The sequence below is a fragment of the Adiantum capillus-veneris genome, chromosome 20 (genome assembly GCF_014529385.1).
Source record: "Adiantum capillus-veneris isolate H3 chromosome 20, ASM1452938v2, whole genome shotgun sequence".
NCBI lineage: Eukaryota > Viridiplantae > Streptophyta > Polypodiopsida > Polypodiales > Pteridaceae > Adiantum > Adiantum capillus-veneris.
Window position 1 is genome coordinate 128,829,094 of NC_140950.1, and position 24,232 is coordinate 128,853,325.

General features: G+C 44.5%; 1 protein-coding gene across 1 annotated transcript; it reads left to right on the plus strand.

Annotated features, from left to right (window-relative positions):
• The first annotated feature begins 21,369 nt into the window (after positions 1–21,369).
• On the plus strand, positions 21,370–24,123 carry LOC147433224 (uncharacterized). Its single transcript, XM_086492858.1, has 2 exons — positions 21,370–23,394; positions 23,482–24,123. The coding sequence occupies exon 1, from the start codon at positions 21,380–21,382 to the stop codon at positions 21,950–21,952; it is 573 nt and encodes a 190-aa protein (XP_086348984.1). The 5' UTR covers positions 21,370–21,379; the 3' UTR covers positions 21,953–23,394; positions 23,482–24,123.
• The last annotated feature ends 109 nt before the right edge of the window (positions 24,124–24,232 follow it).

The window sequence follows — 24,232 nt, forward strand, 5'->3', positions numbered from 1 at the left end:
AAGTGATGCTTTGTCAAAAGATGTTGTCTTTTTTAAGGATGGTAAAATCCACTTAAGAGAGACAGGTCTACCCTTGAGAACTAACTTTGGGAAGGGGGGAATGCAAACCTTAGTTGAAGATATGGCAACCAAGCATGCCACCTCTTCAGTTGAGGCAGCTACTTATGGAGTCAAAATTGAACATTTTTGTGATGAAGAAGTGAGTGACCATCATGGTCAAATTCGGCCAAATGTCATGCAATTAGCTAAAAAGGGAAAGCTTACAAAAGAGATTCTACATGAAGCAGGTGATTGCATACGTCTAGAAACAGGATGGAATGATCCAGTGGACTCATTGTCAGTGCATGCCTACATTAAAAAATGCCAACAAAATGAGGCAATTGTAGAAGAGAAGCGCAGACGTGAGAATGCTGATGAAGGACCATCAAAAAGAGCTTCTAGAAGTGGGGGAAGAAGCGACTCAATGCCTTCTCAAACACCCTCAACAAAAGGAGCATCTCCACCTGAAGTACTCATGGAGGAGTCTACAATAGGAAAGAAGAAAGAGCCAACAAAAGGAATGACAGATGCACATTCTCTGCATGAGGATTGGGGTTCTGCAGATGAAGCTATGAATCTTCAAGATTCACAAATCAAAGATAGAGAAGTGTTTGGGAATGCTATACAGGTTGAAGTGACATCAGAGGATAGAGCAGAAGAGCAAGAAACCTCTTGGGATATGGTCTGTGATTGGGGTGATATTTCTTATCTGTGTGAAGATGCAAATAAAGATGCTTGCCATAAAGTGCCTACTATACAGGGTTGCCTGCAGGTATTCAAACAATATCTGAGGTATAAAAGGGATTTAGGTCTTGTGTCACAGGGTATAAATTGCAAGCAGGTTTGTGAGCATCTATCTGCTATGGATAGGAAGGGTATACATGGTGATTCCTTGAAGCAAGAAGAGGATGCTAGCTCTATGCTGACACCAAAGTCATGTAATGAAGAAGGGTTCTCCCTAGATGAGTGGAGACATGATTCAATTGAAGATAATTTAGCGATGAGTCAAAAACGAAGAAGGGGTGAAGATATTGTGTCAGAGACTAACTCCAAGGAGGTTTTTGAGCAGTCGGTTACAAGTGACCGGGAGCATACCTACCATGATGATTTGGAAAGGGAATTAGACACCATATTTGAGAGGTATGCAAAGTTTTATGCTATAAAGCTGGAGAGGTATTTGGTAAAAGGTGAGAGAATTGATGAGAGGTTTACCATGCACATTTCTGAGGTTTCTCTCGATGTTGAGAAAGGCTATCTAGAGGATTCTTTTGAGAATGAAGATGCAGATTCAGACTTCTATGCGAAAGAGGTACATATGGATTTACAGGTTGGTCAGAAGGTTGAAGTGCACTTTCAAAAATCTTTCAAGTATATTACAGGAAGCTTGAAAGTGTTGTCTCTACGTCCTGAAGATTTTGCGCATAATGGAGATTTGTTACAGATGTTTTGGAGAGAGATATATATAACAATTCCTTCTGATCCGAGAGAAATTAAAAGATGCGGAAAATCTCAATGCTTAGTACAATATAAGTTTTTGAGTTACCCATATGATCCTGGAGGAGGTCATGAGATGACAGGGGATACAACTGCTTTCACAAGTTACCATGAGGTTGGCACATGCTGGAGGATGTGCAGGTTTAGAGGGGGTGGATGTCGTGTTGTGACACGTACATAGTGGTAACACATGCTACAAGAGATATCTTGTAACTTTTTAGATACATAATTATATTTCCTATAATGTACATATGCATATGTAAGTATAAAAATAAGCTTTCTATCTCATCTTATTATTTATCTCAAGGGTAATGTATTCTTACTTTACCATCAAAAAAATACTATGGGAAAAGTGTCAATAGCTCCGCCTCTTTAACTTGGGGCAAAAAGCATTGATTCTTTATTTCTACTATTTCATTATCATCTCACACCCTAGCTAGATCCTATACCTAGGGTAAACTCCAATATATATATATTCTATGTATTTTTTATACTTTTCTTATATTTATTTTTAAATATATTTCTTTTTTTATACTTTTCTTATATTTCTACTAGGAGAGAATCAAATCCTAGTGGGACACTAGGTGGCATGATTTCAAAGATACACTTATTTTAATGCATTATTGCAAGCATGATTACAAAACTTTGTCAAGGAGCAATGTCATGCTTTCATATGGCATGAGGTGTCCTTTGGAATCAAATGAAAGTCTAGGCTAAGGGGACCACATGAAGACTTTTGCTGCCAGAAATGGACCCTATTTTGATGATTTTTTTACACAAGGTTCCAATCCTAATTGGAAAACGATTTTAAAATGCAAATTGTAGCTAATGAGCTGACGTTTTTGCCCATATTTTTACTTTTTTATTTGGAGCCACGGTTGAGTAGATATGATCAAAATACTGGACCCCAGTCTGTCCACATCATGCAGGGACAACTCATTTCCAACTTTTCCAATTCCTGTTCACACTGGCTCCTCTCTTCTTGTGTAAACCCATGGGGGTTCCCTTCACCTATAAAAGGGGACCTCTTCTTCCTTGGAAGAAACTCAAGCATTCAAGCCATTGATGAGAGGAATTCTCGAGGGAGTGAGTAGTAATGCCTAATTGTACTTAGCCATTAACATAAGCCCAGGCCTACACTTTCTCCTAGAGGGAGACTAGCCATTCTTGCAACAAGCTAACCTTGGAAGATCAATTCTAATCAAAGAAGGTCTTGCACTTGGTGTATCAATCAAAGTGGAATTATCCACTCTTCTTCTCTCTCCCATCAATAATGGTGCCGAAGGGTTTCAAGTAAGATGTGTTCTACATTGATGTTTTCTTGATTTCTTGTTGTTTTCATTTTCATCTCTAATCCAATATATATATATATATATATATATACGTATCTAATTTCATCTCCTTAACCAAGCCTATCTCTCTCATTCTTAGTAATTCATCCTCTCTAAGTTCTCTTTGCTACAGGTACATCTCTCCCCGCAGTATCCTTATTGCCTACGGGCAAGAATAGGGCTTGGGAGGGAAACTTCTCATCTCTTCACTTCTCTCATATCTACATTTCTCACATACTATCCTAGATGAATAACCCACATGATGATCATTTCTATCTCTTTCACTTTGTACGATCTATTAGAATTAACGTATGGATTAGCCATAAAATACACTTTCAACAACGTATAGTGTTTCTCTTCGGCCCTGAAAGGCTCAATGAAATACTTCTATCACCGGATCCCATCATACTACCTCTCATAGACTATAATTTTTCTTTTGATGTAAGCGTAGTTATCTTGCTATGAACCAAGAGGATTTGTACACACAATTAATCCCAATCACTAGACAAAATATATATATTATGGTAAGCACAAAACTACAATTCCAAAGAACAATTCGTAGCCTATTTTGTCAGCCAAGATTGAATGCCATTAACTCATCCATTAACCCTTTCATATTACCCATGATACGATATGACCATAGCCTTGATGTTTTCATCTTCGTATTGTTTTGACATTCTCTTTTGCGTTCTTTCTTTGTGTGTGTGTGAGTGCAAGAGAGAAAGGGTGAGTCTTCTTTGATTGCACTTCTTTCCAAACCCTAGTCTTCATGGCATCTATGGTTTAACTCCTTCATATAGTTTTGTTGAGTTCTCTCACAAACTCTCACAGCCATAAGCCCGGTGCTTTCCTGGCAAGACCGCAAATTTCTCGACAGCGTTCTCTAGAGATGACTCACCAACACAAAAACCTTGCTAACATGAGTGTGTGTGGATTGACCATTGGAGTACGAGATGTAGACATAGCTTCTTTTACATAGTACAAATTCCCAAAGAAAATCGCTACACTAAGTCCCCTCTCTTGTGATGCAAATGTTGCGAATCCCTCCCACCAAAATACTACCAAGTGCTAACCTTTGATGAACTTGCCCCCCCCCCTCGATAGTGACCTCTCAGTGCCTTTTTGTAGGTGCTGGATGCTTCAGATTAGGATAATCTGATTAGATTAGGGTAATCTAATCAGGGGAGACAAAGCAAGGTGGTGGGCCCTGGGTCGTTGACCCTTGCTTTGTCTTGGGAAATATTATAAGGAAAACCTCTAGGTGGGCCTTTGTGACCATCACCTACAGAGATGAGAATTTACAAAATTGGGATTTTTACAAGATTTGGTTTAAAACTGGAAAAATGATGACAACCTACGGATTTTTATTGAAGAGGGTGTCATGGATGCAATGTCGGTGAACGGCGGCCTAGCTGGTGCGTCGGTGTAGCGCGTTCGTCACTATCGGGGTCAGTCGGGGCATGCCTTCGATGCCTTTGCTTGTTTTGGTGTCGGTGATGCACGACTTGACCGTCTCCTTTCTTTTTGTCGATGTCGTTGATGTCCTTTGGTTTTTTATTATGTTTTGTTCCTGGTGTGTGCGTATGGCATGTGCGTGTATGTGTATATGTGAGTGCATGTATGCTATATGTATGGGTGTATATATGTGTGGTCAAGTGAGTGTGTGTAAATGAAAGTGGGTGCGTGGAAACGAGGGGAAAGGGTGTCATTACACATATAATATATATGTTATTTATATTTTATTTTATTTTCTTTTGCTCTGGCGATGGTCGACACAGACGCGGGGGGTGGGGGGGGGGGGGGTGGGGAGGGTGGGAGAGGGTGTGCGTGAGGGTATGAGAGGGGGTGGAGGGGCATGGGGTAAGTGTGTGTGTGTGTGTGTATGTGTGAGAGAGAGCACGGCTCTCTATGGTGGTGCCTACACAGGTCGTCAACGTGAGAGAGGGAGAGTAGGACGGGCTCGCCTACAAGCTGTGGTGACACAGAGGGCGTGAGAGAGCGAGAGTGGGACGGCGATGGAGAGGAAAGGGAGTGTGTGAGGATGAGAGAGAGAAAGCGTGCCCCGTGCACTACACCTTCGGGCTTATGAGAGCACGAGAGAGGGATGGGCCCGCCTGTCCGACAGAGAGCGAGAAGGGGGGGGGGGGGTTGGGAGGTCAACGGAATGGGGAGTGGGTGGTGAGTGGTTGTAGAGAGAGATAATATTGCGGCGGGTTCCTACACCAGGGGAGAGAGAGAGAGAGAGAGAGAGAGAGAGAGAGAGAGAGAGAGAGAGAGAGAGAGAGAGAGAGAGAGAGAGAGAGAGAGAGTTATTCTATTCCATGCCCGTGGGGCCGCTCACTCAGAGGGAGAGAGAGTGAGAGCTAACTGAGGGAGGGGAATATAGGAGAGGATAGGGCGGTGGTCCGCCAGTGGGAAGAAAACAAGAGGGGAGAGATAGATGGGGGGGAGAGTGAAGCCGAGGGGGTGTGGACGAGAGGGAAAAAGGAGGGGTGAGGTATGGCAGCCCGCTGGGCTGGGATATGGATGAGCGAAGAGAGAGAGAATTTACAAAATTGGTGGCCCCCCAAGGAATATAGGATTTTTATTTTTAAAACTACGCCCATTGGGCCGGGCGATGCAGTGGCAGGGTAAGTGAGAGAGAGAGTTTGGTGGAGCTGAGCAGCAGGAGAGAGAGGGGTCTGTCTTCTGGCGATAATGGAGAGATGTGGCCAAATTGGTGGCGCCCTGCCAGTGGTTAAGCCTAGAGGGGTGGTGAATGTTAAAGAAACTTTTCTTTTTTTCGTTTTCCCTTGGTAATATGCTTTCCCCTTCTTGGGGTTTGGTTCTCACGGTCGCGGTTTCGAAAACCGGTCGTCATTAGCCCCCTCGTCTGGCTAGAGGCATTCATGCTTCTAGCCCTACCTCTGGTTCTTTAGTCGCGAAGTTGGAGGGTTCTCCCTCTTCTAGAATATCTAGCAGGAACTCTGGATCAAACCTAAGGAAATACCTTTTTAGCCTCCATCCATTGACTCTAGTCTTGTGAATTCTCCCATCTACTTCCATCAGCTTATAGCTGCCGTTGTCATAGCACCTTTTGACAATAAATGGTCCTTCCCATCGGGGTTGAAATTTCTTGTCCTTCCTGGTGTCAAATTTGTTGTCGTATCTCAATACCAACATGCCTTTTTCCAGGCCCTTTTCCTTAAGCCCATGATTGAAGGTGAGTTGGCGTCGCTCTGCCTGTGCTGCATAGTGATTGATTGCATCTTCCCTATCTAGTTGGAGCCTTTCCAGATCTAGGATAGTGTTGTGGAGATTTACAATTGGGCACTGTAATTGGCTAGCCATGACTTGTAAGATGGCTATCTGTACCTCAATGGGCAGAATTACCTCCTTTTTGTAAACTAGATGGAAAGGGGTGAAACCTAATGATGTTCGGAACGTCGTTTAGTAGGCCCATAGAGCGGCCATGAGATGTTTATCCCAGTCTCCTGTGTGGTTATTCACCTACTTTGTGATGATTTTGCAGATCATTCCGTTTACCGTTTCTACTAGGCCATTACACTGTGGATAGTATGGTGTGGAATGTCGGTGTGTAATGCCTAACTTTTTCATCAGTTCTCCCACCAGATCGCCTCTGAAACCTGGTCACCTATCAGATATTATCTCAAGAGGGGTGACAAAACGGCAACAGATGTGCTCAAATATGAACTTTGCTACCTCTTGGGCTGTAATGCAGGTGGTGGTTGTTGCTTCCGCCCATCGGGTCATGTAGTCTCCACCAACTAGAATGTATAGTTTACCTGATTGGGCCCTTGGTAGAGGACCGATTGTATCTATTCTCCATTTCTCAAACGGACCGTATGAGATGATAAGAGTCTGTGGTTCATACGTTAGTGTGCGATCACTAGCCACTTGACAGGCCTTGCACGTTTTACACCAATGATGCACATCCCTGTTCAGACTAGGCCAAGAGTATACTGCCTGTAGAATCTTCCTACTGGTGATATCTAAAGCAAAATGACCGCCCGTAGACACCATCATGGCAACTTGAAATTACCTCTGTGATCTCACTGAAGGTTGGTACTCGCTTGAGAATCTGATCCTTGCCCTTACAATACAAGTGGTCATTTACAAGGAGGTATCTTGTAGCCTTCCTTACCAGCCACTGTTTCTTGCCCTTAGTGTACCCTTTCAGACATTCTCCTGTGTCTAGAAAGCTGATAATATCAGGCATAGCATCACTACCCTGAAAGAGGGGTAGTTTTAGATCGATTGCTTCTGTGGGAACGTCCTGTATTCTTTCATTAGCTAGAGCATCTGCCTCTTGATTTTCTGCCCTGGGGACATGAAATAATTGCATTGCTTCAAACTTCCTTAAAAGATCCTTAACTTGGCATAGTTGACCAAGTAAAACCTGATTTTTACAAACCCAAGTGCCATTTATCTGCTTTATCAAAAGCAGAGCATTGGCAAACACATTTAGGCGCTGAATCCCTTGCAAAATACACTGTTCTAACCCAAGAATAAAAGTTGCATACCCTGCTTCGTTGTTGAAGTGGGAGTGTAATAGCTGCCCGATGGAGAATATCCTTTCCTGTTGCTCATTGAAAATGACGATGCCAGCTGCAGACTGGTCCACTGTTCTCTTGTATGCTCCATCAAAGAAAAGAGAGTGAGCTCTTTCTAGCTTAGGACTTTCTACCAATGGTGTCTCTTATTTTGCTTTCGTGTTGACCTTCAGCTTCTTCTCATAGTGGTGATGAGTAAGAATACCTGCTAGACTAGCCCTGGTGGATTTTTCTACTTGCATGGTGTAGTCAAACTCTTGTAATCTAACAAGCCATTTAGAGATCCTAGATGAGACATCCATGTGTCGTATTATATACGGAAAAACCTCCTCCATTGTCAAAAATACAAAGGGTTTGGGCAGTAGATAAGAGCGGAACTTTGTGGTAGCAAACATTAGTGCGAGCATCATGTGTTCTATTGCGGTGAATCCCTTTTCTAATGGGGTCATGATATGACTAGAGAAGTAGATAGGATGCATGAAAGAAGTTTGGGGGTCCTTTTGCATTAGTACGGCTCCAAGTGTATCACTTCCTACACTGGGTTTCACATAAAATGGCTCGTCCCATCTAGGGGGTGAAATGTTAAGCGTGGCTAGGATTTTCTTCACTTCGGTAAATTGTTGCTCAGTTTCTTCACTCCATGAGAAGACATCCCTTTGGGTGACTTGTTGTAGAGGGTGAACCACTTGAGATAGCAAGTGAATGAACCGGCTTAAGTATCTTACCTTCTGAAGGAAAGAAACAAACTGCTTAGCGGTGGTGGTTGATGACAAAGATACCAAAGCTTGAATCTTGCTAGGGTCAGCCTCAATCCCTTTTACTGAAATTACATGGTCAAGGAGAGTGACTTTGCTTTCACCAATGTGACACTTATCCACGTTGAGCTGGCCACCCAAGGTTTGCAGCCTGGTCAGGCCATCATAGACTTTGCTCAAATGGAGGGAGCATGAACTATAGATGCAAAAATCATCTATGAAGACCCGTATTGACGTTCCAAAGTATGGTTGGAAGACAAAAGTCACATAAGCTAGAATGTGGCAGGAGAATTGGTGAGGCCAAAAGGCATCACTTTGTAAGCAAAGCATCCCCAAGGTGTTATGAAAGTTGTCTTTTTCTGCGATGCTAATCTGAAAGTATCCTGAGTAGCCATCACATACTGTGTAGCGCTCATGACCTGCCGCTTCATTGAGAATTTCATCTTGGAATGTGAGGGGAAAGTGATCCCTCTTTGTGGCTGCATTGAGAGGTTTATAGTCCACACACACTCTCCACTTGCCATTCTTTTGTGGTGTGACTACTACTTGAGAGACCCATTCTGAGTCTTTGACGGGGTAAATGAAACCTGCCTGTAGAAAACTCCTCACTTCTTTGAGTAGTGCCTCTTGTTGGATTACCCCAAGTCTTCTGAGCTTTTTCACTACGGGTTTACTTCCTTCCTTGAGTTTTATGCGGTGTTGTACTACTGTGATTTCTGTGATCTTATCATAACCATCAATGAACAATGTGGTGAAGCTACCTAGCATGGAGACATACTCCTTCCTCTCTTCAATCGGTTAACTCATTGGAGAGCATCCGATGTAACTTACTTGTATCCTCTAAGGGTTGCATACCTGATGGTCCCTCTTGGTTTGTCGAGGGTGCTTCAGATTGTGTCAATATTTTTGGGTCTATAAGGATGACCCCCATCACTTCGATGCTACTGTCACTTTCTTCGGTTGTTGTTGTCTCTTATCTTGTGGACCAATAGTCACTGGTGGACTCATCTTCTGAAGCCTCTAAGATCATGTTGCGTTGCTTCCCAGTCCTCATGTCATAGAATATGGACTTCCCTTTAACGTCCTTCATCTGAATCATTCCGGTACTCCAGTCTTTCTTAGCTTCAAGGGTCTTACAAGAATGATAGGGTAGCCCTCCCCTTTGTGTGGCATGACAAAAATTTCTACCTCCACTTCTATATTGAGTGCCTTTACTTTGACCGCATTCACAATGCCTATGCATTTCACTCTTACATTATTTGCCATTTTGGCTCGGCAGGGTGCCGGCCTACTCACCTCTAGGCCTAGATGGTGCATCATTTTTTCACTCATGACGCATATCTGCACACCACCATCTATGTAGACGTTTGAGATTCGTTGCGGCCCCTTGATGTGGGCATCCATGGTTGGTAGGATGTCGTTGAGGTCCCTCCTAGAGATAGCCCCAGCTATCCTTGGTCTTGATTTTCTTGTACTTACCATCTTCGTCCATTGCCTCCTCATCCTTGGTGCAAGATGGAGTAATTGGGGCCAAGTTATCTTTGTGCCGTGCATCAACACATAATGAACTAAGTCATATGGTTTAGCATACTCACCTAGTGAAAAATCCACGATGTCTATCTTCCATCGCGGCTTAGATGCCTGCTTGCTAGACTCGCCTTTTTCTTTTATTTTCTCTTCTTTTTGAGAGGCTTCTTCATGCTTGGTACACTTCACTCCCATGGCATCCACCTCTTCTACTTTTGCTTTCCCTTTGTGCTTCTCTCAAACTAGTTCTTCTACATTTTCCTTCCCTTTAGCTTTCAAGCTAATAACACTCACTATTTGGTTTATAGCAGGTGGTGGGGGTAGCTCAAATAAGAGGTGGTGGTGGTGGTTGTTGTTGTACATGTGGTCAAAGAATTTGGATCGGTGCAATCTGCCCTGGTTGCCTGGGTGGTGGTGGTCTTGCCCTTGGCTGAGAGATCAGATTCTGTCTCCCTCCTCTATTGAAATTCTGCCTTCTTGGATGTGGATAGTAGTACATGCAATGGCCGTCTTCCCCACAATTATAGCAGTGGTACTCTTGGTTTTGCCTTCGTTGTCCTCTTCCTTGTTCTGTATTTCTGAGAGGTGTATGCCCTTGCTGCACCAGATGCATGGATAAACTCTCGAGTTAGGTAGTGATGCGACTCACCAGGTCTTGCTGCTCTTCTGATGCCTCTTGCGATTGGGATCTATGAACGGCTGTTGCAGTCACTGGGGTTAGTCGGACTAAGCTTGATTCCTCTGACTCGTTGAATCTTGCTTGCATGCGCTACTTCTTGTCTTTAAGGTGGGCTACTTCCACTGCCAACTCATATGTTGCAGGAAACCTTCCCTTCACCTTCTCCTTAAGCGGCGACCAAAGGCCAGCAATGAAACGGTCCTTCTTCAGGAAATTAGGTGCTCCTTCACCTTCCTCCAGTGAGGCAACCCATCTCTCCCACAAACCCACAAACTTGGACTCATAGGTGGCATACTCTAGCAGACCTCCCTGCTTTAATTCCGTCAGTAGTAGCTGCCATAGCTTTTTTGAGGTTGTGCCTCCACCAAACCTCTTCACAAAGGAAACACATATTATATCCATGCAGTTTTGGTAGCTTGGGGCAAAGCATTGTACCAAGACTTGGCCTCTACATTCATCAGTAGAGAAAAAATTCGCAGCCGTGAGGCGTCGTCATCCTTGTTGGAAACCACACAAGCGATGTCGAAATCATCCAAAAAGTCGATGGTGACGTCTTCTCTCTTCTTTCCACTGAACCTGGGGAAAGAAACACTTGCCATGGTAGTGACTCAATAAATTACAAACTAAAAAGAAAAAAAGAAGATTAATGACAGTAGCGGCTCATAGCGACTTTTTACAGGGTTGGGTGGATAGATTAAAACAGGATAAAGATGGAAACATTGATGGAGAGGTGGTAATCCAATATGGGGAGAATGATAGGGTTTGGGGAGCTAAGGATTTCTCCTAGCACTGTAGCACCAAACAGATACACAATCTTCTATTGGTAGAATATTTTCCTATCTACATAAATATTCACATGCATATGCTGCAGAAATCTAAACGGGAACGTTGTTGGCCCGTTTTCCATCATGCACAGAGAGTGTAGTACTTACTTATACTCCTACGTGTTGGTGTTGATGAGTTGGCACATCCACAGGAGGTTGTCGCCTTTCATAGGCTCTACTTTTCCTTCGTCGCTCAGCACGTACGACGTGATGGCGACGCGTCTGACTACTCCTAGCCTTTGGCTAGCAGCAACTGCAGATAATTACTATAGTCAACGTGTTGCATGAACTCCACTCCATTCAGCTCTAACTCGTCTCTAGCCGACTGGGTTTCACCCGTGGTGGAGAGCTTCTTCAGGATGAGCTGTACGAGGAGAGGAGACAGACCCTCTACCCGTCCTCCAAAACAGCGAGAGCAGTAGTCGAACCACTCTTCCTTAGGACATAGAAACCTTCTTACCACTTCTACTTCAGGATTGTCAAAATGGACTGGCAATACTCGCATGCACCGTCTGAATCAATAGGCGACCTTCTGCCGCTTATCCTCGGATGACCTTCTCTTTGGAAAACTGGGTACGGCCCGGCTTTCCAAACTTGAAGCACTCGCGTGGCCAGATGCTTCTTTCTTTGGGGTCATGTGTTTCCAGACTGGCTTAGCCTTTCCTTACCTTTGGCTCGAGCAGCCCCTTTAGGCCATTTTGGAGTAGAGGTTATACCTTTGATTGCAGTTTCCTTAGGAAAGAGAGGCCTTACCGTTTTCTTTCTTCCTTTGATATGGACGACCCCTCACGTGTCGATGTAGATGATTTCAGCCCCTTCGTTATCTTTGTTGTTGGCACTCATTGACAGTGTGCTTTGGTTGACAACAGTGATGACACTTCATAGACCTCCCACCTTATGCTCTCAATTTGTGGTTAGAACGAGCAACACCAGATGGGGAGCTTACCTCTTGAATACTGACGACACTACAGCCTAGCAATAGTACTTTAATGAAGGTGGTGTCAGGAGTTTTTTCGAGCAAGGAATTGCGCATATGTACATACACATGCATGGTGCATCAAATAAGTAATTGCCCATTTTGCAGAGCCAGGTGGTTACGTGGGGCCCACATGTGTACAGGTAGGACAGCATGTACATAGTGCATCGATTTTCACTATCACCAGTACCAGTATGTTTTTTCTACAATAATGAGGAGTTGGTAGAGCGTAAAAATTCTCGAGGAAGCTATCCGCGGGCCGACGACGTGAGGTCAGCAGGTGCGTCGGATGGCATCTAGTGGCGTCAAGAGGGCGAACGAGGTCAATATTTGCACGCGGAGAAGTATGGACACGGCGTGGGTGTTTTCTTGTGATACTTATGCAGAAAGGTCATCATTAGGACCACTTTTTGGGGCCACTTCACATGGTGGCGAGATGCATTATTGGAAAAAAAGCTGAGTGCCAGGTGTGCGGATGATGCAAAAAGGTGACAACTATGCACTGCAAGGTCAGTTTTTGGCCTGTTCGGGGTCCGTTTGAGGTCATCTAAAACGCCAAGGGTCCCCAAGTAATAAAGCTAAGTGTGGGAACTAAAAAAATAGAGAGAAGACCAGAAAAAACGTGGAGAAGAGAGGAGGAACAGTCGCAGGTGTGTTTTTGGTGTTTTTGGAGCCTGTTTTGGTCGTAAACTGCTCATCCGAGGTCGGATTTGAGCACTTTGACATTGCAGACTGGGGTTTTGGGCCGTTCCGGACGCGATGGCGCTGTCCATTTTGCCAAATTCCTCAATCTTTTCCTGCTGTTTTTCTGTGTAAGTTTCTCCTATGAGCGAAGTTCTGCTCCAGTTTGTGATTGTATCTGGTATCTTTTACCTATATTGTGTGAGCTGTTTGCCCCATTGGTGTTGGCCCAAGCTCATTTGTATCTAAAAATCAGAAATTCTCCTCTTTTGAGCTGAGTTTTTTGGGTGTGTGTGTGTGTGTGTGTGGAGTGGGCAAGTGGATAGTTTCTCTCCTCTCACTCCAAAGGTGTGTTCCCTATCTCGGCCAGGTGTGTTGTGTACGCCGAGTGGTGCCCCATAGTGTGTGTGTGTGTGTGTGTGTATCTTCCCAAGAGTGTGTGTCGGGTCGTTATAGAGGCGATGTGTGTGTTTTCATCCCGCTCACATTCTTTTGGCGCCCCCACGGAGGATCTTCTTCGAGTACCTTCTGCTTCGAGCTTCGAGCTTTGGGATTACAGGTTGCAGGTTGCAGATTACAGGTTACAGGTTACAGGTTACAGGGACAGGTACAGGTACAGGTGATTCACACAGGTACAGGTAGCTGGAGTACAGTGATATACTAGCAGTGATGTCACTTGCAGTTGTTGTGGGAATGCATCACTTGGCGCATGTTTGAGAGCATTGTCTACTGAATTGTACGTTACTTGTGGAAAATTCCATTGTACGCATTTGTGGAGCCATACTTGGTTGTATTTGGTAGTCCCAGCCATTTCTGAGACTTGGTCTGGAAAATAGTCATTTCTGAGACTTGACTATATGCGCTTTGCATTAGCCTTCGTGTGAGGGTCGATAGCGTGAGGTTTTTATTGAGCTGGGGGATTCTCAAATGTGGAGATCCTTTCGGTGATACAAGTAGCTGGAGCACCCTTTTTGTGACCTCGCCATAGGCTATGTACCAGTGAGTCCTACTTGATGCTCGGGTTCTATTGTTGACAGTTTATGCATACATAGACAGTCTATATTTTGGGTTCCTACTGCTCTACTTCTGGGGAAACTCTGTCGAAATTTTCCCAAGTTATGATGGCTTGTTTTTTGGTATTTTGAGCCATTTATGTTGTAATGTTGCTGAAATTTTGGCAAAATCAGAGATTGAGTCAGGTGTGCCTTCTTGGGAGCTTCATGGTTGGCTTTAATGGATGATCAAAATGGCCCTCAGTTCACTCCTTTTCATTTAACTCAAAGAATTCAGATTAATGTTCATGTGTCCAGGAAGATCTTTTTCGAGCAGCGCATAGTCTTTATGTTTGGGCCAAGAAGATTGAGAGAGATCCTGGAATGTCCTTTTCCTATTGTCATTCCGATGATCAACTATGAAAACTCATTTGATGTGCATGTGTTTGTCCTTATCTAAAGTTGAGCTCCATTGAAGTTCTGGGGATTGGGTAGTGAAAAGTTTTGGGTTCTTGCACGTGTGTTCGAAGGGGTTCTCAAAGCATTGAAACTTGGGTAGCCACGGCTTTCTCTTATCCGGAATTTCATGGAAGAAGTGGTGAAGATGCGGAAGAATTTCTGGAGCAAGTCGAGGTGGCATGCATAACCAACAATATGTGTGATGAGGAGAAGATTTTGAGATTATTTGGATTGCTTTTGAAAGATGAGGCCTGTGTTTGGTTCATGGATTTGGAAGCTAAAGAAGCAGTGGCTTCTTCTTATGGTTTGAGTCTTGACAAGTTTATAGAACCTTTTTTAGAGCGTTTCCAGGTTTTTGAAGATGCAAATGCAGTATGGAATGAGCTCAATGCTCTTAAGCAAGGTTCTTGTCAAGGTGTTGATGCCTATGTACAAGTTTTTACAGATTTATGGACTCGTTGGTGTGTTGCTCTTAAGGATGAGACCCCCCCTTGTTCATTGAAGAAAAGTTCTTTTGTTGATGGTTTGTCACCTTGGTTGCGGTTCGAGGTTGAGTTGAAGAGGCCCGAGTCTTTTGAAGATGCAGTATGCATTGCAAAGCAGAAGGAATGGAAGTTTAAGCATCTTGAGGAACATCGTATCAGTACAGGTATGCATGTGCAAAATGGATTTGACATGGAAGATGAAGTTAAGCCTAAGCAGGTGAAAAGTAGCCTATCCTATGATGTTTCTCGTTTCTTCCCAAGGTCTATTGTGAAGCGTAAAGAGGTCTTGCAGGTTGACAGGTTTATGGAAGAGCCTAAAGAGGTGAGTAATGCTTTGGATACAGGATTGAAAATTCTTGAAGAGGATGCATTGGCTACTTGTGTACCTTGTGATTCTGGGTGTGAGTGTGAGATGGAGGTTATTGATGATGAGCACGTATCTTTGGATACTAGTTCCTTGGAAATTAGGGAAGAGGGCAAGGTTGAGAGCCATTTTGTGGATTTGTTGGATGTGGAGCCTGTTTTGAAGCCATATTTTGATGGATGTGCAGTGATTGAACCGATTTGTGAGCATGATTGTGGTTTAGAGCAGGGATCTGTATTCTTTGAGACTTATGAACCCATGCTAGAAGCTATGGATAGTGGTGCTAGCCATGATTATTATGTGGATAAAGTTATATGTGATGATGAGTATGCTTATGATGATGAGAAGGGGTTTGGCATATATGAGTCCAATCTCAGCTATGTGGATGCCTATGCTAGGGATATGTATGCTGCGGGGATACTTTTGTGCTTTGGATATCAACAACTTTACCTTCACACAATGCTTTTAGCTACTTGGGTGCATGATTTGCAGGTTGTTGCTATGGCTGGTAAAGCCAAGATGCCAGGTGATGAGTCACTTGAGTTTTCTCTATCGGTTGGGTTGAATGTGGCATGCAATATTTATGCTTTTGGAACTCCAGACAGGGCGGATGTGTTAGTTGGATATGCCTATGGTGCATTCTGGTTGATTGTTGACAAATGTATGTGTGGTGTTATGATGCTTCTTGTGAGTCAGACAATATGCCTTTGGCCTTTTGATCCAGGTGGAATGAGCATCTACTAGTGCTGCTGCTGAGCATGAATGCTCTAGCAGGCTAGGAGGTGGGCAAATTATGTCAGGAGTTTTTTCGAGCAAGGAATTGCGCATATGTACATACACATGCATGGTGCATCAAATAAGTAATTGCCCATTTTGCAGAGCCAGGTGGTTACGTGGGGCCCACATGTGTACAGGTAGGACAACATGTACATAGTGCATCGCTTTTCACTATCACCAGTACCAATATGTTTTTCCTACAATAATGAGGAGTTGGTAGCGCGTAAAACTTCTCGAGGAAGCTATCTGCGGGCCGATGATGTGAGGTCAGCAGGTGCGTCAGATGGCATCTAGTGGCGTCAAGAGGGCGAACGAGGTCAATATTTGCACGCAGAGAAGTATGGACACGGCGTGGGTGTTTTCTTGTGATACTTATGCAGAAAGGTCATCATTAGGACCACTTTTTGGGGCCACTTCACATGGTGGCGAGATGCATTATTGGAAAAAAAGCTGAGTGCCAGGTGTGCGGATGATGCAAAAAGGTGACAACTATGCACTGCGAGGTCAGTTTTTGGTCTGTTCGGGGTCCGTTTGAGGTCATCTAAAATTCCAAGGGTGCGAAGTAATAAAGCTAAGTGTGGGAACTGAAAAAACAGAGAGAAGACCAGAAAAAACATGGAGAAGAGAGGAGCAACAGCCGCAGGTGTGTTTTTGGTGTTTTTGGAGCTTGTTTTGGTTGTAAACTGCTCATCCGAGGTCGGATTCTAGCACTTTGACATTGTAGACTGGGGTTTTGGGCCGTTCCGGACGCGATGGCGCTGTCCATTTTGCCAAATTCCTCACTCTTTTCCTGCTGTTTTTCTGTGTAAGTTTCTCCTATGAGCGAAGTTCTGCTCGAGTTTGTGATTGTATCTGGTATCTTTTACCCATATTGTGTGAGCTGTTTGCCCCATTGGTGTTGGCCCAAGCTCATTTGTATCTAAAAATCAGAAATTCTCCTCTTTTGAGCTGAGTTTTTTGGGTGTGTGTGTGTGTGTGTGTGTGTGGAGTGGGCAAGTGGATAGTTTCTCTCCTCTCACTTCAGAGGTGTGTTCCCTGTCTCGGCCAGGTGTGTTGTGTAAGCCGAGTGGTGCCCCATAGTGTGTGTGTGTATCTTCCCAAGAGTGTGTGTCGGGTCGTTATAGAGGCGCTGTGTGTGTTTTCATCCCGCTCACAGCGGCTAGTGCCTCTTTAGTCTCCTCCTCTTCCGTCCTCCAGTTAGAGAATTCCTTCAGCCATTCGTCCATGATTGATGATGTGCGTTTCTTTCAGCATTGTAAACTGAAGGTTTTGGAGAAGCCCTCCTTAGTGGGGGAACCAAATGACGAGCACAAAGCGTGACATGGACCCCGACGACCTCGTAAACGTCGGGAGCCGATGCACGCTGCAAGCCGGTCACATGAAGCTAACAGGGAGCACCACCTAGCTTTGAGCGACTAGGATGCAGACAACGGTGATTTGAAATATCATGGTCTCTCCACACACACACACGCAGAGAGGGGAGAGAGAGAGAGAGAGAGGGGGGGGGGGGGGGGGGGGGGGGGGGGGGGGGGGGGGGAGAATGACAGCTGATGAAAACCCTCGGGGGTGTGAGGGAGAATTATTTTCTTGCAATATTTACAACAACCTTATTTCAGACGAGGTGGCAATCATGGTGATAGAGAGATAGTGAGCCTACTGGTGCGTTCTCTAGAGATGACTCACCGACACAAAAACCTTGCTAACATGAGTGTGTGTGCATCGACCATTGGAGTCGAGATGTAGACGTAGCTTCTTTTACATAGTACAAATTCTCAAAGAAAATCCCTATAGTAAGTCCCCTCTCTTGTGATGCAAATGTCGCGAATCTCTCCCACCAGAATACTACCAAGTGCTGACCTCTGATAAACTTGCCCCCCCCCCCCCCCCTCCCTCCCCGATAGTGACCTCTGAGTGCCTTTTTATAGGTGATGGCTGCTTTAGATTAGGGTAATCTAATCAGGGGAGACAAAGCAAGGCGGTGGGCCCTGTGTGGTTGACCCTTGCTTTGTCTTGGGAAATATTATAAGGAAAACCTCTAGGTGGGCCTTTGTGACCATCATCTAGAGAGATGAGAATTTACAAAATTGAGATTTTTACAAGATTTGGTTTGAAACTGGAAAAATGACGACAACCTAAGGATTTTTACTGAAGAGGGCATCGTGGATGCAATGCCGGTGAACGACGGCCTAGCTGGTACGTCGGTGTAGCACGTTCATCACTTTCGGGGTTGGCCAGGACATGCCTTCGGCGCCTTTGCTTGTTTTGGTGTCAGCGACGCATGACTTGACCGTTTCCTTTCTTTTTGTTGATGTCGTCGATGTCTTTCGGTTTTTTTAATGTTTTTTTTATGTTTTTTTCTGGTGTGTGCGTATGGGATGCGCGTGTATGTGTATATGTGAGTGCGTGTATGCTATATGTATGGGTGTATGTATGTGGGGTCAAGTGAGTGTGTGTGGGTGTGTGTAAACGGAAGTGGGTGCATGGGAACGAGGGGAAAGGGTGTCATTACACATATAATATATATGTTATATATATTTATTTTCTTTTCTTTTGCTCTGGCGACGATCGACACATACGCGGGGGGGAGGGGGAGAGGGTGTGCGTGAGGGTATCAGAGGGGGTGGAGGGGCATGGGGTAAGTGTGTGTGTGTGTGTGTGTGTGTGTGTATGTGTGAGAAAGAGAGTGAGGCTCCCTGTGGCGGTGCTTGCACAGGTCGTTAGCGTGAGAGAGGGAGAGTAGGACGCGCTTGCCTGCGGGTTGTGGTGACACAGAGGGCGCGAGAGAGGGAGAGTTGGATGGCAAGGGAGGGGAAAGGGAGTGTGTGAGAATGAGAGAGAGAGAGAGAGAGAGAGAGAGAGAGAGAGAGAGAGAGAGAGAGCCCCATGCACTACGCCTTCGGGCTTACAAGAGCGTGAGAGAGGGAGAGTGGGATGGGCCTGCCTGTCCAACACAGAGCGAGAAGAGGGGGGGGGGGGGGGGGGGGGGGGGGGGGGGGGGGCGGGTGGGAGGTCAACTGAATGGGGAGGGGGTGGTGTGTTGTTGGAGAGAGAGAGAGAGAGAGAGAGAGAGAGTCCTCCTTTTGGTCTACCTTTGTCTAGAAATTCTACCAAGCTTGATTATGGAGATTAGATAAGTTAACATGGTGTGAAAAGATAAAAGATAAGAGAAGTCAATGTAATCATAAAACATTCTTTGACAATGGAGTGGGTTTTAGAATCGGTCTCAACAATGGATACACAATTCGACTCAATGTATCTACTCCACTTTGATATTTTCCACCAAGTCCAAAAGTACAAATTGGGTAATTCATCAAGTTTTTAAAGATGAAGGCCCAAAACTACTTCACTATGTTATCATAAAACTTTTCATGTCTAAGAGTGGACTTGTGAAAAGATTACGGATCATAGTTTTCAATATACCACGAGAGCTTCAAGTTTCAAAGAGATGAGTTGGCTTTCTTTTAACATCAAGAATTTGATTGACCATTCCATCTATGTTTCTCTCGAAATGACTCGTTTGCATCTCTATCTATGTTTTGTGCACAAGCATGGTAACAATGTACATCATCACCTAATCATAACAATGCATAGGTAGCTTACAACAATAAAGTACACACTACTTTTTCATGTACACTTTCACGCCATATTCAACTTAAAATGTGATAGAAATGAAAGAAAAATAAAGTTGCTCTATTGTTTATTTTTGCAAGTTTTTGGGCCATTATGCTAAACTGAAGGACATTGGTGCACCCAGTTTTGATCGGCCCAGGGAGAGCTTGAAAGCTTGTACATGGATATTTGCAAGCAGATGGCAAAGTGCTCCAGCGGCTATTTGATGCAAGGTATGGCCGGCATTGCCAGGTTGTGTATGCTAAATGTGGCTGTTCGAAGGTCAAGGCAAGTTTTAGCACTACTGATCGGGGGAGTTGAGAAGGCTTGAAGTGTCAATTTTTTGGTGTTTCGTACAACTTCAAATTTGGGTCTGTTCGGCAAAGCTATACCATGGAGAAACCCTCTGTTGTAGATGGACGGCCTTGTCTTTGCTCAATTTTATGGTGATTGCACTCGAGCTGGACATCGACACAAGGGGCATGCATGGCTGTGTGTGAAGGCCCGCTTCAGTGTAGTGTTTTCTTTTTAAAAAAAAAGGAATGCAAAATAGACTTGCAATCGACGAGCAGCTATATGGCAGGATGACGAGGCCCATGCGATATGGGAAGTGGTTGCCAAGTGGTGGATCATGAAGAACGGGGTGCTAGTTTTGCATGGGAAAGATGGCGGGCTGCCATATCGGGCAGGAGGTACAGGAGGGCCGCGGGATGGCCGGATACGGACCAGAGGGGGGCGGCATGAGGGCCACCGGGAGAAGATAGAGGGTTGCAGAGGAGAGGACCTGAGGGGCCGCCATGGAAGGTGTGAGGCCTGGAGAGGCCATCAGTTAAGGGAGGCGTGCTTGGGAGCATCGCAGGAGAGCACGGCGCTGCTGAGATAAAGGTTGGCGGAGAGCTGCAGAAAGTGGCGGCCGTGGAAAGCTCGTAGAGCAAGGCTGCGAGCTGCAGCTGTAGAAGAGGAGGAAGGAAACGCTGCAGAGAAAGTGAAGGAGAGGAGGCGGGTATGGTCCGAGGAGGAGCCGAGGACTGAAGGGGGCTGCAGAGGAGGAGGGCTGAGAGCAGCCTGTGGACGGTTGACACCGAGGGCTAAGGGCTGGCGAGTGGCGTGGAGGAAGGAAGTGTTTGCTAGTTGGAGAGGACAAGGGGCGCTGCTGCAAGGGGAGAGAAGGGGCTGCAGGAGAAGGCCGCCAAGGACCATGAACAAGGAGGTAGTGGTGCCTAACAGTGATACGGAAGTCAAGTGGGAGGTTGCAAATCAGCGCCGGTTTAAAGTGAGTGGATTTAGGAGGTGAAAAAAAGTGGAGCATATCTATCTTGAAGTCCTTCAGTACTTGTTGTTTTAGTAAACATATATCACTTTTCTTACCCTAACACACATGCTTATGGGGGTGTCATAAATCTAAGTAGCTCTCCTATGTGGGGATTATCTATTCTAATTTTGTATAAGCCAATGATCTCAAAATGTTTGTGTATGCCATAAAGTTGAGTAGATTGTGATAAGAGTGGATGTGTGATCCTAAAAGCATCTTCATGGGTTAATCTATTTTCTATCATACGTGTGCGGCTATGAGGTGTTCTGGGAGGTTATAAGCAAAAACCATGATGATGTGTCTTGTGAATGGATGTATATAGACGGGGTTGGGCTTGGATCATAGTCGTTGCTAGATTGTGAGTCTAGGGGTGTGTTTGCTAGGGGATAGGGGTGTTGTGAGATCACTGGGCTATAGAGAGGTTTTTATACTGTGTGCTGGTGGTTTTCCGACTTCCCCCTTTCCATCTTGTGGTGCCCCTACTGAGGATCCACTTATTGCTTCCTAACAAAGTGTTCGTGAATGAAGATGAAGCAAGAGTTTGGTCCAGTAATCAAAAGAGATGAAGATGCAGATGATTGGATTGCCGATTTTGAGCTATTTATGCTGGCAGTATTGCAGATGCCAGGTGATGAAGCAAAGCTCCGAACGCTACCTTTGGTGCTGCGAGGTAAAGAAAATTTTTGGTTCGATGTCTTAGAAGATTCACACAAGCAGACTTGGATCGGATTACAAGAGCACTTTCTACAAAGGTATCGAAAAGTGGTGTCGGCTTCGGATGCATATGCAAAGCTCAAAGGTTTGCAGCAGGAAGTAAGTGTAAATTTTGATGCTTTTGTTGCTAAATTTGAAGCTTATTGGGGGGATTTTGTGGTTGTTACCCAAGCAATCAATACGGGATACTTTAAGCAAGAAAGGTATCTATCTTGCTTGCATCCCTATGTTCGTGAGAGAGTGGACTATGAATATGCAACTTGGACCTTTGATGAAGCTGTCCAAGTTGCCAGAGCAAAGAGTCAAAAGATGAAGAAGAAGATGGAGGCAGGATTGCTACAGTCGGCAATCATGACAGCCAGTGGACCTAGGCCTAAATAGAAATTGTATCTCTCTCTAGAAACTTTTTTTAAAATGCACTTGCACCTTGTGAGTACGTCCAAAAGGACAAGCAGACACTCTAAAAAGTAGATTTATATTCTCAATCGTCCTTGAAAACGGTCACTTTTTTATTTAATGCGAGCGTCTTTTTCAGGAGGCAGGTGAGGCGCATTCAATGCAGCTTACGTCATCATTGAAAGTTAAAAAGTCACAAACTGTCAAATAGTGATAGATTTTGAGGCTTGTGACACCAATGCGTCCGGAACGCCAAAATACCCTAAAAACGAATGTCTACTTGTCTCATTCCGACATCCGGAGAGGCAAAAAATGTCAAAAAACCGCAAAAAATGGGCTTTTTACTTAAGGCGCGCGACGAGGCATTCTAAAATTCTAAAATGCCCCCCTGCGCGCCGTTAGTACAAAGCTCTTTTTAGTGATTTCTGGACACTTCTCTTTCAAGAAAGCCCTTTTTTAGAGGTTTTTTGACATTTTCCTCCTAAAAAGCTCCCTAAAAAGAGAAAAAAATGGGCTTTTTACTAACGGCGCGCGAGGAGGCATTCCAAAATTTTGGAATGCCCTCTCGCGCACCGTTAGTAAAATGTTCTTTTAGGGGTTTTTGACATTTTTTGCCTCTTTGGATGTCGGAGCGAGGCAATTGGACATTCATTTCTAGGATATCTGGGCATTCCAGACCCATTGACAGTATCAAAAGTTTCAAAATCTTCCACCACTTGATAGTTTTGTGACTTTTTGAGTTCTAGTGATCACGTAAGCCGTATCAAATGCACCGCATCTACCTTCTGAAAAAGGTGCTCGCATTAAATGAAAGAGTGATCATCTTCAAGGACCACTAGATTATTAAGTGAGGAGAGGGACACCTTTTATATTTTTGTTAATATCAATCTATTTTTCTACGTAACGTAAGCTCTTCTCTCATTGGAGGAGCTTATTTTCCTCTCTCTTCCAAAAGGCCCTCCAAAAGACCTCTGAAATCTCCTAATAGCTTATGATGTTTTTTATGTGGATGAAGTGATGAACAATGTATGCGAGTTGTCTGCCAGCCATTTGAAGGTCGAAGAGAAGTATAGTGTTTCACCTTGTGTGAATCTGCTAATCGAGCAGCACTATCAAATGTTGTGTGATGGTGACTCCCTATTGGAGGAAGGAAAATAGTTTGATTGTGCATCTAGTCTAATTGAAAAGAAGGTTTCTGAGGGTGACTTGCAGGAGTTGAGGTATGTCGAAGTGATTTGTCTATGCAGGGGGTGAGGCAACCTTGCCTTGGTGAGCATGTAGAGGTGTACTTTGAGGTTTCAGAGTTTGTGTGTAGCCGTGGAGAGTTAGCTCCGGCAGATGACTCTATCGAAGCTAATACAGGTGCAGCCTATGAGCGTGAGGCTCCATGCAATGAGGAAGGTGACACCAACCTAGCAGGTGATGAGGTATTTGAACAGGTTGTCGCTCTAGCAGGTCATTTTCTTGACTTAAAGAGATGGTTTTGGAGCCATGTTTAGAAGATTTGGATACAGGTATGCAAGGCAGACATGGTTGCTTGGCTATGTAGCAGGCGGAGGTAAATGGCAGACATGGTTGCTTGGCTATGTAGCAGGCGGAGGTAAATGGCAGGGTTTTGCTATTTTACGATATGCTATTGATAGCTATGTTGTTGGAGGCTGCTTTGCAAATATCTTTGTATCAGTTGCGAGGTTTGTTTGAAGAAGACTATACTACGAAGGGTTCTATAGCAGATGGAATGATAGCGGTTTATGGTACAGGTGTTTCATGTGATCGAAGGTATGCTTATGGTTGGCAGGAAGGCTTATGGATGCAGGATGACAAGGCTCCATGCTATGAAGAGCTGAAAGGATCATGGCGTGTCTATGGGCCTATAGGTGCAAAGGAAGACTTGAAGATACATGCTTTACAGGTGGATGGCCACGTCCATTGCTTTGTTAATTTTTGATCCAAGTGGACTCTATGTCATGCTTGGAGAAGCTCAAAGCTTTCCATTTGACCCTGGCGGGTGATGCAATAGCAGATGGTTTTCTCTCTATCTCGATCCTATCTATATAGCCGCTATATTATCATTTTTCCTATATTGCAGTCTATGTAGCTATTTTTATCATGCTCTCTATACATACTTATTTTACCTAAATAACACTATGCTTGAGCACGAATGCTCAATGAGGGGGTGGGCAATGATAATGCACCCAGTGTTTGGTCGGCCCAGGGAGAGCTCGAAAGCTTGTACATGGATATTTGCAAGCAGATGGCAAAGTG

Bases quoted from the DNA above. Each gene is read 5' to 3' on its own strand.
- LOC147433224 (XM_086492858.1), top strand. From the start codon at position 21,380: ATGAAGATGAAGCAAGAGTTTGGTCCAGTAATCAAAAGAGATGAAGAT.